Genomic DNA, 15799 nt, shown 5'->3' with positions numbered 1-15799 from the left:
TTAACACTTCTAAGGAACACTGTGTCCAGAAAAAGGTGCCAGTGGGACCTTTTGTAAAGTAAAATCTGTACAAGTGATATATGTGTATGTGCAGCAAAAGCAGTACTTTTGTGAACATGGTGTGTGAGTGGTTTTGGCAAAATATGTACAGAGTGTGGCAAAACAGGGAAAAATGGTGTAGGTCATGGTAAAAGCAGATGGGGGCAATGAAGAATTTCAAGGCATAAGTGTAAAAAAGGGCTAATGTATTTTGTTGAAATGAGGAACAGAAAAGAGTGGAGGGCAACATTAGCCAATGGACTTCCACACTTTCTGTGGACTGGAAGAGGAGGAGGAGCTGGTCTTGGGTGTGAGAGGGGCAAGGGCAGGATGTGAAGTTAGGCCTTGTAGGAAGGAAGTGATGGCTGTGAGATCTGACTCCTCCAGGAATTTAGAGTGGAAGGTGAGGAGCCAGTTGGTGAGAGAGGAGATGTTGCCCTCTGCTATGGGGGTAGAGGAGAGGCAGACAAAGCTGGAGTAAAGGGCAGCACAGAAGGAGAGGTAGTAGGTGGGATTTGCCTCATAGAGAATGTGGTAGGGAGTGGTGGGCGATGTGATGGGGTGGGGAGAAGGATTGGGAAGCTCTAAGCTCTGGATGAGGAAGCTGTAGAGGCTGATGTGAAGCAGGGTGTGGTCTGATGATTGAGCAGTGAGGAAAGCAGGAGCAGAGCAGACAACCTCACGCATTGGGATGGGGATGTGGTGCAGATAGCAGAAGGGTTCAGGGATGGTGTCACTGGCCAGAGGATGCCAGATGGCAGACATGTTAACCCTCTTGTGGCTGAAGATGAGAACATCAAAGCCACTGATGAGAGGTTTGGAGGCAGGCATGGAGCTGGAGTAAGTTGGGGAGCTGTAGTAGAAGTGGAGTAGGTGGAAGACCTGGAGGGTGGAGTGTGACTTGAGTGAGGTGATGGCATTGGTGATGTTGGAGGGAGATGAGGAGATGCAGAATCTGACGCTGTAAGACTTTGATAGGTGAGTTGCTGTGTCCTCAATGTTGAGAGGAATGTCCACACTGTGGATGGTAAAGTTGTGCAGGTAGATTGACACCTGTGGAAGAAAAAAACCAGTGGACATCAGGAAATAAGTGAAATTAGAAAAACCAATGTGCATTGGGGAAAAGAGTCAACAAATAAAAACCTGATGCACATTGGGAAAAGTGTCAACAAATAAAAAACCAATGTGCATCAGGAAAACAATGCAGGATGATAAATGCACCAGCCATTCATGGAATTGTGTTGGTTGGCCAAGAAGGTTGGTGAGTGGCTCAGTGAATTGGGGGAGATACTTTTTCTGGAGAGCAAGCTCTGCCTTGTGCTTGATGGTAGATGGCAACTTTTCCTCTTCAGCCTTACCCTTGCCACGTTTCTTGGTAGCTGTAAAGAACAAGCATGTGGTGAGCTTGGAACTTTACCAGCAAAATGCAAACATACTGGTTGGGGTGGTTGGAGTGGTGCCAGTGGCAGTGGGTACTGTGGGCTGAAGTCAGATAAAAGTGGTGTAAGTGAAAGTAATGGGGTGTGAATTGGAACAGGAAGGAGTTGATTTGTACCATTTTCCCCTGGGCCAACGCAGAGAGACGCCAGTGCTGTTTGCTTATGGATGTTGAGGCAAGGGAGGCCTCCTCTGCTTGAGAGGCTGCGGTGGCATGTGTGATCTCCCTTTGTAACTGGCGAGGAGAGGTCTCCACTGCCTCATCACTGAGAAGTTTTGACTGGAATGGGTGCTTGTGGAATGTGTTGACAACTTTGGAGGTGATGCTGTGAGGCTGCTTGATCTTGATGTTTTTACCACACAGTGCAATGTATTCTGCAACACAGATCCAGTCCCAGATGTGGCAAAGCTCCTCAGGATCTTCACAGCAGCTGCATGAATGGCCTGACAAAAGGCCTCCATCTGCCTTTTGATCATGCTCCAGTGGTTGGTGATTAGCAACCAGAAGTTCTCAGGCAAGAGGGAAGTAGTTAGACTTGTTGGGTGAATAACAATTACTAAAAAGAAAGGACATACTCTTGGAAGGGGCTTGGTGTTGATAGCACTTATAATGGCAAAGCACAGCAATCATGTCATTGGCACTCAATTCCCTGAAGGCACCAGAGTTGAGGTTGTCAAGGGAGATGAACACCTGACCCTCTGGAACAAGGCAATTGAGTTCCTTGATAAGACTGGAAAAGGGGAACAGTTAGTGAGGACTCAAAACAAACATGACAAGTTAGAGTAGAAATAACATACTCCACCACTCCTGGAGCATTGAACAGGGCCCTTAAGGTAGTTGAGTACTTCTGTAGAGTGGTGGGCTTTGGTGCAGCATGACCTTTGAGCGTTTTCTGTGAGGTGTGGGGTGATGAGTAATGGTTTGGAATATGAAGGTGGTGGACATACCAGGTGCTCAGCAAGAGCATTGTAGTCAGTAACAGTTTTTTTGCCACGCATGATCTGTGCCAAGGGTGTAGTAGTTCAGGGCTGTCTCAAAAGCATTCAGGACAACTAAGCCTGCCAAGTTGATGTAGTTCTCAAAGCCAGAGATGCAGTCAAGGATGATCCAGCTGAGTGCCATCCCTGCAGCTGCTGGCAGAACTTTGTAGACATTCTCCCACTGCCAGTGCTCAATGAGGTTCCAGACCACAACTCTGTGGTTACAATCAACAGCCTCTGGAAGGTTAAAAGTTAGTACCCAAAAAAACCAATGCACATCAGGAATTGCAAATAGCCTAAAAACTGAATAGCCATGGGTGCAGCTAAAACAAAGTGGTGTGGGAAGTAATACCAAACTCATCAACATTGTTTCAGTCAAGGCGCTCATCTTCATTGAGAAATCTAACAATGAAGGGCTTGGTTGTGAGACACCCTCCATCCACAACAGACTGCAGCAAGTGACAAATTCCTGGAACTGTCACTGGGCAATGCCATTCTGATGGCAGTGCAGGTGGTTAGCAAGTGAAAGCATCAACACAGCAGCAGAACAAAAAGAGGAGTTGTACCAAAGATGGTGCAGTTCCAAACATCAATGTGGCATGATGTGGGTTGAACCCAGGTATGGTGCAAAGTTGAAGGGTCTATGCAATCAAGCTGCTCCTTCTGCTGGCGCATTGCTTGGTCATTGCAGGTCACCTGAAGGCTGGTGCTGATGATGTTGGGGTTGGACTGAAGTGATTGGAAATTCAGGAGTGTATGAATTTTCGTTTCTGCATAGTAAGGTTGAGGTCAGCAACACAAAAGATGATTTTCACAGGTCAAATAGAAAACCCAATGCACATCAGGAAACAAGTCAACAAATAGAAAACCCAATGCACATCAGGGAAAAGAGTCAACAAATAAAAACCCAATGCACATCAGGAAAAGAGTCAACAAATAAAAAAACCCAATGCACATTGGGAAAAGAGTCCACAAATAAAAAAACCAATGCACATCAGTTTGGAACTTGTCAGTGTGGTGAACAGTAAACACACACAAAGTGTACATACCAAGCTCCAGGTCAGGCAGGGCAAGTAGTCTGGTGGCCTCCTTGCATTGCTCTTCAGTGTTGCCTTCAGAGTACTGGCACACCACCAGCTGCTTGTGAGGCTTGGTCATGATCTCCTCTGCCTCCATCTCCTTGTCCAGGTCAATCACCACTGGGCATGCACATTTCCTCTCCTTGTGCTCTTTCTCTATGAGCTTGCACTTCCTTGGCAGTGCTTGGTGCTCCTCCTCCTCCAGCTTCTCCTCCTCCTCTAGCTCCTTCTCTGCCTCCAACTCCTCCTCCCACTCCTCCTCCAGCACTTCCTCTCCCTTCTCCTCCTTTTTTCTCCTCCTCCACTATCTCCTCCTCCAGCTCCACCCCCTTCTCCTCCTCCACTTGCTCCTCCCCATGCTTCTCCTCCTCCTCCTCCAGCTCCTTCTCCTGCTCTTCCTCCTTATCCTCCATCTGCTCCTCCTCCTCTTCCTCTTCCACATCCATTGGCTCTTTCACTCCCTCCTCTGCTGTCATTGGCATACACTGCATTAGCAGTTTGAGAGACTGCTGCTTTGTGCAGCCAGTGTCTTGGCCCCATGCCTGCAGCAACCTGTTGATGTACACCTTGGTGATAACCTTGGTGCCAGGTTGCTGGTGGACCTTCACCAGGGCATTATGGGAGCTTGCTAGAAGCTTTGGTGGCTGACAGGGCTGAGAAGTTGGGAAGGACTGAGGCAGCTTGGTGAGAAGACATTGTAAGGAAGTGTGTGTTGAATGTGGGTGGTACAACAAAATGATCAAAACAGGTTTTTCGACATTTGAGAGGTAGTGAAGGTCTACAAAAAATCTGTCTGCATTAAATTCTAATTGGAGGGACTGGAAACAGGTGGCGAAATTTCATGTGGTCTGGAGAGCTTTGAGATCTTCCTGATGTGCATCAGGTTTTTTATTTGTTGACTTGCTACCCAATGCACATCAGGTTTTTTATTTGTTGACTATTTTCCTGATGTGCATTGGTTTTAATTTGTTGTCCTGTTTCCTAATGCGCATTGGGGAAAAGAGTCAACAAATAAAAAACCTGATGCGCATTGGGTTTTTTAATTTTCCAGTATTTTCCTCAACTCCACTGTTGTGAGCTCATTGGTCTGGAGTTCCAAGAAACACAAATGTTCGCCAATCCAGAAGAACCACATCTATCTGTTATGTGGCTGTTGGGAATCAGAGATATCACACCAGATGTTGAAATACCTCACCAGTGTCATACAGTCATTCTCCACCACAATGAGCCACTCTCTCCCCACCAACACTGAGGTCCTCGCCTCTACCCTACTATCCCCAATCTTTGGCCAGTCCTTATGAGCCACAGCTCATACTCCAAGGAAGAGAGTTCTCCAAACTGCTGAAGAGTGAATCCCCAAAAAGTGTTGCCTGCTTGTCAGCAATGACCACATCAATACTGTTCTTGCATCATTCTGTTGTCGCAAGAAATGCCTTGATAACTTCTCTTTTGCTGACATTCTCAACATCACACAACCCTTTGCAGATCTCAATGAACACAATTGCACCACCTTCATCATCAACATCATGTCAGCCAGCTGTGTCTCAACACTACCTGAGTGCCACTTCAAGTTGTGACTCAATGGTTCTCCAGTGTGTTTGAATGCTTTCCAAAAGGTGACAACCCTTTTTATTGTGGCCTTACATTTGTTATCCCACCTCACATTGCTGCTCTACAAGGTGCATGGTTTCAGCAGGAAGAAGTGGCATTCTGCTAAACAGATATTCATTTCTGGAGGGCGTGTCCCAATACACAACACCACTGGACAGCAACACCCCTCAAATGCCACCTCCAATACCCACTTATGGCTAACCACTTTCTTTGATGTTATTGGAGATCGCCTTCCTGATGCCACCATCCACTTACCTATTTCTTTGACTTGGTGAGAAGTGCACTCTATGTGTGCCAATGCTCATCCCTCTACTGTTCCTGTGCTCACCTATTCTGCTATGCTCAAACACATTGCTTCCCACTTTGCCTATGTGAAGTTGCCTAAGAACTCACACCTTGGCAAGTGCTCTGCTTGCATTGACTTTGCACAGCAACGCTTGAGAGCCAAAAGCCCTCTTGAGGCAGCACAGTTTGCAAGTGCATGGACTCACCACCTTGCTCTTTCTTCTGCAGAACGCCTCAGTTACAAGGACTGATGCCACCAAGCAACAAGTTGACCAAGTCTTTACATGAGCCTGATCATTGACTACTCCAACCCACTCCCTCTCCCCACCCACACTCCTGTGCCAAAGGCCTGGATGCACTTTGGCAACCAGTTCACCATGGTTCTTGGTGGTCTCATTGACCACAGCCATGGCAAACACCTCTTTCTACACCCTCAGCCCTTTTGGCCAAAAGATGCTAACCTTGTCATCTCCACACTCTTTCACCACATCTGAACTTGCCTTTTGACTAACACCGCCTCCAACACTCACCCTTCCATCCTCTACCTGCAGGCTGACAATTGTGCTGCTGAGAACAAGAATGTCTTCATGCTTGCCTTCCTCAGTCTCCTGGTCAGCCTTGATATGTTCCAAGAGGTCTACCTGAGCTTTCTGTTGGTTGGGCATACACATGAAGACATTGACCAGCTCTTCTCCACTGCTCAGACAAAGTTCCATACCTCTTCCATTCACACCCCAAGGTAATGGTCATCACTCTTTTTTTGTGTTGATTGTTTTCCCAATGCACATCAGGTTTTTTATTTGTTGACTCATTACCTGATGCGCATTGGTTTTTTCTGTAAGCATTAATGATTGCCCCTTTTTGTTCACCTTCCTAACTTCATCTTCAAATTTCAGTCAACTTTCTGGTTTTCTTGAGCAGGCTTACCAATCCACCAGCCCAGCTCCTTCCCTGCATACCCTTGAAACTGTTTGGGACTGGAAGAGCTGGCTTGGAAATCACATGCATGGCCTGACTGGTCACTCCACCCCCCATGTTTTCCATTTTTTCCATGATGCTTCAGGCAAACCAGTGATCTGGGACAAAGCCTACCACACCCAAGGAGCCTACTCTGAGCCATACCAGCTTCTCACATCTATTCCAACTGGTTTGCTCCCCTTCCTCCTCACTAAGTTGCACACACCCTACCAAAAGATATCACAACTTACACAAACCATATCAGGAGCACCTTTCACTATCCCTCCTCAGCAATTTCCACCTGAAGTGCTTACTGAGTTGGCTGACAACTGCCATGCTCCACTGTTCCTTGAGTCTGAGCTTAGTGAGTGGGCTGATATCTTTGAAGCACATGAGGCTCTTGTTTCAAGCTCCCAACCCACCTGCAATAACTTGATTTTTGATGGACTCACAGCTCACCCCATCACTAATCCTCTCCTTGATGGTCCATTGTTCTGTCTCCAAACCAGGGTCAAGGTTGTCCACACATGGACTACACCCCAAGTCCAATGTTTCAACTTTGCTCCTGGTCAGTGGGTTGCTGTCTGGGCTGATGCTGATGAAGACACTCAGGACTTTTGGATATGCAAGATCATCAGTGTTCTCTGTAAGAGGCTCCATGTCCACTGGTGGAACTTCACTAATGGACACTGGACTGACCATGGCTCAGAAAGCACTGTTCCAATGGGGTCTGTTTTAGCTTGTGGCTTTGACTTTAACGCCAACACTGGAGTTCCCCCACCCACCCTTCAAGAAATATTTAGACTCCTGTAAATAAAACTTCTCTTCTCTGTGTACACTCAAATTCTGCAGTGTTTTTATCTCATGTACACCTGTTTTTAGTTTCATTAAAAAGTACCACTATCACCTTTTTCCAGACACAGTGTTAAGGAGTCTGGCTGGTCCTTGCATCCATTTTCAGCCCTTAACCTTTCTGACAACCAAAGAGCTTGAGTTTGGTACATTGCTCAATCTTGGTTTGCTGGTGGTCTTAGCTAATGTGTTCTATTGATGCAGAGGACAGGCCGACTAACACAAACCAAGTGTATTTCTTCTCTTTTTCTTTTCACAATTCTTGCGCCCCAGCATACCAACATTTCGTCACAGGCGGGACGACAAAGAAAGCGAAGAGGAGAAGACCACAAGATCTAAAAAGTGCACACCATGGCCACGCCCCCCACCCAAAAGGCAACGGTTCTCAAGGTGGTCCTCATCGGCAACAGCGGGTGCGCACTTCTTTCTTCCACGATTTTCCGTACAATTGGCGAAACAATTGGGAAGTGCAAGTGCTAATTTCATTTCATCTGAGATGCAGGGTGGGCAAGACGTCGCTCATGCAGCAGGTACCTAGCCCACTTCTCTCTCTTTCTCTCTTTCTCTCTTTTCCTCTTTTTTTTTTTTTTTTACTAAAATCATGTGCGTGTGCGTGTTACAGTACGTCAACAAGTCGTTCTCGCTCCACTACAAGACCACCATCGGGGCCGACTTCCTCATGAAGGACCTCTTCGTGGAGGACCGGGCCGTCCTGCTCCAAATTTGGTTCGCTCGCACACATCACCCTTTTTGATACAACCACCCGTCTATGAAGGCTATGCATAGCATCATTTCTCTCACACTGCACTCTCTTCTTTCTTCTCTTCTTTCTTCTTCGTTTTCGCAGGGACACGGCTGGGCAGGTACGCCGCTGAGCGGGTGTCCCACATTGATGGCGTGTCGTGCGGCGTGTGCGGCGGGTGTCGTGTGTGTCGCCATTCGGGTCCGTGTTTCCGGCGGCGGCGGCAGCGCGTGGGCTGAACTGTGCGGCGCGGGTGGCGATGCATGACGCAGGAAACGTTCCGTTCTCTGGGCAGTGCGTTCTACCGAGGAGCCGACGCCTGCATGCTGGTACTCTTTTCAGAAGAGATTCAACCCCCTGCGTGTGCCTGTGTGCGGTGGTGCGTGTCGCGTGTGCTGTGTGCGTGGGCACATGTATTGGCATTAATTGAAAAAAAGGCTAACTGCCGGGCGGGCGCCAACAGGTGTTCGACGTGACGAACAAGTACAGCTTCGACTGCCTGGGCGGGTGGCTCGACAACTTCCTACGCACCACCGGAAAGCTACCCCAGCAGGGCGCCCAAGGCAAGCTCTCTTCTTCTTCTTTCTTCTCTTTCTTTCTTCTTTCTTCTTTCTTCTCTCTTTTTCTTCTTCTTTCTTCTTTCTTTTTGCTGACTCGCCCATGCACGCAGGACGAAACAACACGATCGAGGAGGAAGACGAGGGCGAACCGGTGTCGCTGGTCGTGGTGGGCAACAAGATCGATCTCAAGGAGGGCGGCATGGACCACGTCTGCGAAGTCACCCGAGAAATGGTGCGCGCGTGCGCACACAACTCGCTTCAAACGCCGCCGGTGGCTGACGCGCTTCGATTTGGGGCGTGGGGGGGGAGGAAGGCGGAGGAGTGGTGCAGGAAGACGGAGAAGCGGGTCGGGGCGAGCATCTACTACTACGAGACCAGTGCAAGCGCTGCCACCAACGTCGAAGAGGCCTTCCACGCACTCGCCTCCGCCACCCTCTACCGCTACCAGGTCCGCGACAAGAGCGTGTACGCTACCATCTCTGTGAGCGTCGTATGACGTCGTGTGTGCGCGTGTAATGTGGTTGTGCATTTGCTGACCGGGGTGAGCAGTACACAAGGTGATGGCACCATCGAGCTCCAGGTGGACCGGAGCGACTCGTCATCATCGTGCGACTGCTGAACTCAAAGCGGGGGAAGCAAGACAACATTTTATAAAACATGTATGTACTCTTCTTGCTGTCTTTCCTCACCAACACTGGTTTTGTCTTTTTGTTTGGTTTTTACACCTTCTTCATGGCGTGTGCCATCACACGGCCGCGCAAGGCAAGAGGGGATCAACCAAGTATCGAACAAGAGGGTTTGATTTATTGAAAAGAGGATCAGGTGAAGACGGACGAGTCGAGTACTTTGAGGGCGACGTCGCTGGCCGACGGACCCAGGTTCTCCTCGCTCAGGAAGAGGAGCGGCAGGTCCAACAGCTGGCCCTTGAGCCCCTCCAGCACCTGGACCTCCCGCGCTGAAATCGGGTTGGCTGCACGACACATCAACGACGAGACACAACACGACACGACACACACCGCACGACACGATAGTCGGTGAGCGTGGTCAGTGCCACGATGTGGGCTGGGAGATAGAGAGGGGGGGGGCGCACCTTCTCGCCGTTCGAGGGCGCGCGAGTAGTCCTTGAGCGTCTTGTACTCGTCGGAGGGCGTGTTGGCGAACACCTGGCAGTGGATCGTGGTGTTGTTCTGCGACACCCTGCGCCACAGCCCGTGGAACGTGTTCGCGTGAATCGGGTCCAGCAGCAGCGCGTCCTCCGATCCACCCTCCTTCTGCGTAGTGTGTGTGTCATGTGCGGTGCGGCGTGTGTCGTGTGCGGCGCGTCAGACATGCGCGCGCGTGTGCGGAAACTTGCGTGCGAGAAGAGCCGTCGTACGCCGAGGAGGCCCAGGTGTTCGCGCCAGAGGGAGATGCGGAGCGACTGGGCAAAGGAGGAGACGCGCGCGTTGCGGCCGTTCATCTTGCCGTCGGCGGGCGCCTTGTCGCGCGTGATGATCGCCACCTCCGAATCGCGCACGCCCAGCATCGACCGATCGTTGATGTTGGCCGACCCAATCACCGTCCACACATCATCCACGATCATACACTTGCAATGCACATACACCTGATTCGACACTGGTCCCTGTGCGTCGTGTGTGTCGTGTGCATCGTGTGTTGGTGAGTGAGTGACGTCACGCACACACGCTGACGTCATGCTGACGCAAGCTTGGGCGGGAGGGTACGCACCTGGTCGAGGTGGCCCCAGGAGCGGAGCTGGTGGAAGGAGATGTATTCGGGGATGTTGACGCCGGCGCGCTGGAGCTGGGCGAGGAGCGACGTGTCGCCGCGGCAGATGGTCTCGTAGGTCCACTTCATCACCATCCGCACCTCCGGCGCAAAGAAGCTCCCCTCGGGGAAGTTGGGCAGGATGATGATCACCCGGAACACCTCTGTGTGCACACACGTGACACCACCACCACCGCCACCATCATGCCATGAGTGTGTGTCGTGTCGTGTCGTGTCGTGCGGCGTGTGTCGTGTCATGTCGTGTTGCGTTGCGTTGTGTGCGCACGTACCTTTTTCTTTGTGAGCGCGGATGATGCGGTTGACGAGGGCCTGGGCCACGCGGTTCTGCACGGCGGAGCCCGCCGTCGAGGAAATGAAGAACTGGTTTTCTATGTACACAAAATATTGTGCTCCCTCGATCAACTCGTAGTAGGCCTGCCGCACACGATACGTTACGACACAGTGATGTTTAGTCTCGTATACATAATATATATCAAGCAAAAGAGCATGTGGAAAGTGATATTATATATATGTATATGTAGAAGAAATATATACCTGGGCAATAGAGTCTTCGGTGCGGTTGCACCCGGACCAATCGGAGAGGGAGCGCACCACCTGACACTCGCACGTCCCGGCGGGCGTCTGCGGCGGCGAAACGGACGGCAGCAGGTAGGGCACCTGCGCACGCATCGTTTCGTTCTTCTTGTCCCTGCACACGCACACGCACACGCACCACCGCACACGCACACGCCACACGCGAAGTTTAGCACGGCGTGAATTTCACGACCGTTTCGGAGCGCGCGGAGAGCCGACCTGTGGTGGTTCCAACGTTGGATGAAGTTTAGCGCGACGTCGCGCGCAGCCTCGCCTCCGACCCGCATGTGGATGTCGTGCCACGGCATACGCGGTTGCTTGTTCCTGTCGACACCGCTGTCGTCAGCAACTGGCTGATTCTTCTTGTCGACCACACAAAAGGGCTGAGGGGGTGGCGCAGTAGGCGAGTAGTAGTACCTGTCGAGGGTTTCGACGAAAGGGTTCTCCACGTTCTGATTGGACAGACCCTCGAGCTCGGGGTTGTAGTAGTCCCGCCCGGGCCACAGGGTGGCCAGGTGGCACGGGTCCGCCACCGGGTGGTCGCGCCGATCCCAGCGCCCGAAGCACAGGTCCAGCCCGCCCACGAACGCCGTGTCGTAGTCCACCACCACTGCATACGGCCGTGGTCAAGTCCACACAAAGTCAAGTCAACCATTGGAACATAGTCAAAGCTGGTAGGTCAAAGTGGGTCAAGAACAGAAACGACTGTGGAAGGGGAAATACCGATTTTCTGGTGGTGGGACCAGGAGAAGGGTCGGAGGCGAGGGTGGCGGATGATGTGGATGTTGGGGTGGAGGTTGGCCAGCTTCCGCTCCGTGGCCTGGCTGTTGAGCTTCAGCGCCAGGTTGACCTCGAAATAGAGCAGCACATAGATATGCACTCCCTGCCAACAACATTGTTAGCACACACGACACACACGACAGGTAAATAAAATGCGATGCGAACCTCCTGGGCCTTCTTGAGGATCATCTTGTCGAAGCGGTTGTGGATGCTGGGTGGGTGCTTGCGGCGGAGGTAGGTCTCGATGATGAGGAACCAGTCGGCCACGAAGATGCAGTTGCGCGCCGACTCGATGGCGTCGGCGATGGCCTCGTACGTGTCCTCGCCGTCGACGTACCACTGGGCCGGGATGGACGCGTGCGGCGGGCGGAACGACGAATACCTGTTCCGCTTGCCCTGCAACGACCAGTGCGAGATGCACGTAATCCACTACACAGCGCCCGCACGCTTTAGATTCCTTCTAGTGTGTGCGTGTGGGATGGTGCGTGTCGTGTGTGTGTCGTGTGCAGTGATGTTGGTACCTTGGCTGTGGCAGGGACGCTGTCGCAGCTGAGCACGCCGACCCACCCGTTACACTCGAGGCGGAACGACATCTCGCCCTTGAGTTCGGTCACCGCGGCACCGTCCAGCACGACCACCTTGTGGGGGTGGTGGCGGCCGGTGCGAATCTTGGAGAGGAGGGCCTCGTTGCTGCTCGACCGGATGCCCGACGTCGACGGCCGGGGCGACACGGACGCCGAGGAATTTGAAGAGGACACCGACAATGATGACGATGATGATGAGACGGCCGGTGTTGACGAAGACGAAGACTCCACCAGCGCGCCGCTGGCCCTGAGGGAGAGCCGCAGCTCCGCCGCGTTGACCAGTTCTAGGCCGCCCACCGATTGGCTCAGCGGACCCACCAACGCTTCGGCCGACCCCTGGATTCGACCGAAACGAACAAGAGAGCGTTACATTGTAAAGCCTTCATGGTCTGTTGCACGTGATGATATGTCATGACATGAAAGGCGGTGGTACCTTGCCGTCTTCGTTGAGGGAGTAGATCATGAGCACGCCCTGGCGGATGGAGACAAGGCGCGCCTTGCCCTTGTACGTGAGGATGCCCTCCAGCTCCTCGATCGTCTCCCGCACCTGGCCCTCCTTCAGCCCGGCCGCCACCGCCGCCTACAAGAAAAGTAAAACCTGATTAATCGAAACTGAAACGAAACTGAAACTGAAACTGAAATGAAATGGAAATATGAAACATACCTCGGAGGAGGTCTTGGCGGTGGCGTAGGTGATGATGGGGCGATAGCCGAGGTCCTCGAGCTCGTCGGGGTCCTCCTCGACCATGGACCAGAGGGCGCGCAGCTCGTCGAGGCTGCTGCCCGACTGCTTGACGTACTCCTTCTCCAGACACACCGCCGACTGCCGCACCAGCGCCTTCCGCAGCTCGTCCAGCGACGCAAAGCTCTCCGTTCTTTGCATTCCACCGCACACGCACACACGCGAGAACGTTAGTTGTGTGTCGTGTGTATCGTGTGTGTCGTGTGTGTCGTGTGTGGTCGCCATACCGATTGTTGATGACGACGGCAAAGCGGCCCTCGGGAAGGCGCGAGAAGCGGAGGTGACGCAGCTCGGTACGCGGAGAGGGCTTGGATACGAAGTCGAGCACGTACGAGATCGAGAACGACCCCGGCTCTCCGCTGAACCGCATCAAGAACGTCCCTGCAATGTCGTTGCCCACGCCACCGTTGGTCTCAGGAATGTAATCCATGTAGACGACGGCGATGGCCGAAGAAAGGCGTACCCTTGGGCTGCTTGTTCAGAAGGCGCACGGCTTCACCGCTGGTGCGTATGGCTTGGAAGAATCTGGGCGGCGCCAAAGAGATTGATTGAAGTGAGAGTTGTGTCAAGAGAAGAGAAGAGAAGAAAAGGAAAGGTGGAGGGTCACCTGTGGCCCATGACGTGCACCACGTCCTTCAGGAGCGTAGTGTCGCCTGCCGGGCCAAGCAGCGGAAACCACAGCAGGAACGATGAGAAATCATCCAACCTGTCCCATGACGTTCAAAACACCACACTCAGCTGTTAGCGCGTGCGCGTGCGCGGAGGTGCGTGTGCGTGCGCGGTCGAGCGTACGGGACGATGCCACGGAGTTCACCGCGCGAGGCGGCCTGCACGTTGATGCCCTTGGCGCTGAGGAGATCGTTGTCGGATTTCTTCTTCTTCTTTTTCTCTTTCTTCTTGTCCCGCACCGCCGAACCACCAATGCCGCTCCCGCTTCCGGACAACAGCAGCGTGCTCAGCCGCTTGCTCTCATCGTCCTCGTCGCCTGTTTTGCGTGTGCGTGTGCGTGTCGTTCGTGTCGTGTCGTGTATCGTGTCAGCGTCTGTTGTATAGCAACAAGCCTTGGCGCGTTAGGAATGCGTACGAGTTAGGAGTTCGTGGATGAAGAGCAGGCCGAGGATTTCGGTGAAGCGCAGGTGGTAGCGTTTGGGTGGGATGTTCTTGGGCTTGGGCATCTTGAGGCCCATATGCTTCACGTAGAACGCCCACGCAAAGTGTTGCCACTTCACCTCGAAGGGATTCGCCTCCGACCTGTTGAACTGCACACATGGACCACGTTGTTATCAACGGACACACGCACGAACACGAAACGCATGACACGCACGACACGCACGACACGCACGACACGCATCACGACGCACACGACACCCGCGACAGGGGCGAGGAGGTACTTCGTATTGCTTGTCGAGGGCGGCCTGCCAGATGGTGCGCGCGAAGCGGTTACGGAGGACCTTCTCGAGGATGGCCTCGGTGAGCATGTCGAGCGCCTCCTGCGCCGACGGTCGCTTGTCGGTGTCGCGCTTCCAGCACGACGTGAGCAGCTTGGACATCTGTTTGTTCACATCGTGCTCCTGCACCGGACTGAACTTGTGCAGCACCACGTGCTTCTTCCACAACGCCCTGATTGGCGCATCAGGAAGGCGTTAGGCCTCCACCGAACAGTGCGGAATGTGGAATGTGTGGAATGATGGAGGGTACTTGTCGGGCTTGCCGCTGGCGTCCTTGAACTGGGGTTCGCTGAGGAAGACGTCGCGCACCGAGCGGTTGGTGTAGAGTTCGCCCAGGAGGTAGCCCAGGGCGAAGATGTCAGCCTCCTTGGTGTGGCCCAGGTCCTGCTTCGACATCCGGTCCATGGCCTCCGGCGGCAGGTAGAGCGGGTCCGCCTCCTCGTCCTGCACCCAGTTCCACCCGATCCCCTTCACCTTGAACCCTCGGTCCGTCTGCACATAAGTAGCGCAAAGCAAATGTATAAATATACATCAGTAAAACGTAGAACGTAGAACGTAGTGGTTAGTGGTTGGTGGCGATCGGATAGTCGAGGCCGTCATGATGAAAGAGGTGTAGAGGGAAGTGGACGGTACCATGACGACCTGGTCGAGCGTGAGGGCGCCGTGTACGATGTCGCATTGGTGGAGGAGGGCCACGACTTGGGCCACCTGGTGGGCGATCTCGAGTCGGCTGTACAGGGGCACCACCCCGCGCTTCCCTCCCGCCAGGTCCTCCATGAGCGGCAGCTCCATCACCTTCTGCAACCACGCCAACAAGGCCTCGTTACCATCGAGCAACAACAACAAGAAGCGAGAAAGCAAGTAGCAAGTAGAATGTAGCAAGTGGCGAGTAGTACGTACGGTGTAGGGTTCGGTGAGGATGTGCCACACATCGGTCTTGGCCACACGTAGCACGCCCACTATCTTTAGCACGTGTGGGTGCTTCTTCAGCTTGGCCTCATGTGCCCTGTTATTGTGTTGCACATCAAGTAGCAAAGCCATTATTATTATTAGAAATAAATATTGATAAATAATATAAAAAAAAGTGCTACAAGTAAGGCAAGCAGGGTGCCGTACTTCCATTGGCGAAGGAGGTGCGCCGCGCGGGCGGGGTGAGGGGCGCGCAGGAGAGGCGAGGCGTGGAGCACTTTGGAGCGCCACCGCACCACCCCCACCCCTGACTTGCCACCAGGGGCCGCCACCCAGCTCACGTCGGCCTCGTTCACCTCCATCGGCACGCTTGCTTCCGCCCCCATGGTGGTGATGGATAGATTGATTGGATCGCACCTCAATCAATGGCTCAAT

At 52.8% G+C, this 15799-nt stretch overlaps 4 protein-coding genes across 4 annotated transcripts; 2 read left to right on the top strand and 2 right to left on the bottom strand.

Moving 5' to 3' along the window:
- Positions 1-3451: 3451 nt before the first annotated feature.
- On the bottom strand, positions 3452-3982 carry ACA1_070520 (uncharacterized protein; the record flags this gene model as incomplete). The annotated part of the gene is made up of 3 exons (XM_004352920.1): positions 3452-3462; positions 3507-3840; positions 3863-3982. 3 exons carry the CDS (start codon positions 3980-3982, stop codon positions 3452-3454), a joined length of 465 nt encoding a protein of 154 aa, XP_004352972.1.
- Positions 3983-5716: 1734 nt separating this feature from the next.
- On the top strand, positions 5717-6175 carry ACA1_070510 (uncharacterized protein; the record flags this gene model as incomplete). Its single annotated transcript, XM_004352919.1, has 2 exons — positions 5717-5812; positions 5984-6175. The coding sequence occupies 2 exons, from the start codon at positions 5717-5719 to the stop codon at positions 6173-6175; spliced, it is 288 nt and encodes a 95-aa protein (XP_004352971.1).
- Positions 6176-7592: 1417 nt separating this feature from the next.
- Positions 7593-9059, top strand: ACA1_070500 (Ras subfamily protein; the record flags this gene model as incomplete). Its single annotated transcript, XM_004352918.1, has 8 exons — positions 7593-7654; positions 7744-7771; positions 7864-7967; positions 8089-8104; positions 8256-8312; positions 8447-8490; positions 8654-8775; positions 8857-9059. The coding sequence occupies 8 exons, from the start codon at positions 7593-7595 to the stop codon at positions 9057-9059; spliced, it is 636 nt and encodes a 211-aa protein (XP_004352970.1).
- A 302-nt stretch (positions 9060-9361) lies between these two features.
- On the bottom strand, positions 9362-15750 carry ACA1_070490 (phospholipase D, putative; the record flags this gene model as incomplete). The annotated part of the gene is made up of 22 exons (XM_004352917.1): positions 9362-9513; positions 9634-9814; positions 9919-10164; positions 10269-10471; positions 10598-10742; positions 10863-11016; positions 11064-11511; positions 11625-11784; positions 11847-12110; positions 12203-12601; positions 12699-12845; positions 12930-13140; positions 13235-13388; positions 13471-13532; positions 13615-13713; positions 13800-13992; positions 14092-14266; positions 14399-14627; positions 14706-14947; positions 15089-15253; positions 15356-15461; positions 15572-15750. The coding sequence occupies 22 exons, from the start codon at positions 15748-15750 to the stop codon at positions 9362-9364; spliced, it is 4314 nt and encodes a 1437-aa protein (XP_004352969.1).
- Between the last annotated feature and the right edge of the window lie 49 nt (positions 15751-15799).

Source organism: Acanthamoeba castellanii (assembly GCF_000313135.1).
Source record: "Acanthamoeba castellanii str. Neff unplaced genomic scaffold scf7180000084603, whole genome shotgun sequence".
NCBI classification, from domain to species: domain Eukaryota; phylum Discosea; order Longamoebia; family Acanthamoebidae; genus Acanthamoeba; species Acanthamoeba castellanii.
The sequence above is the reverse complement of the archived record's forward strand: the minus strand, read 5'-3'. Positions and strand labels throughout refer to the sequence as shown.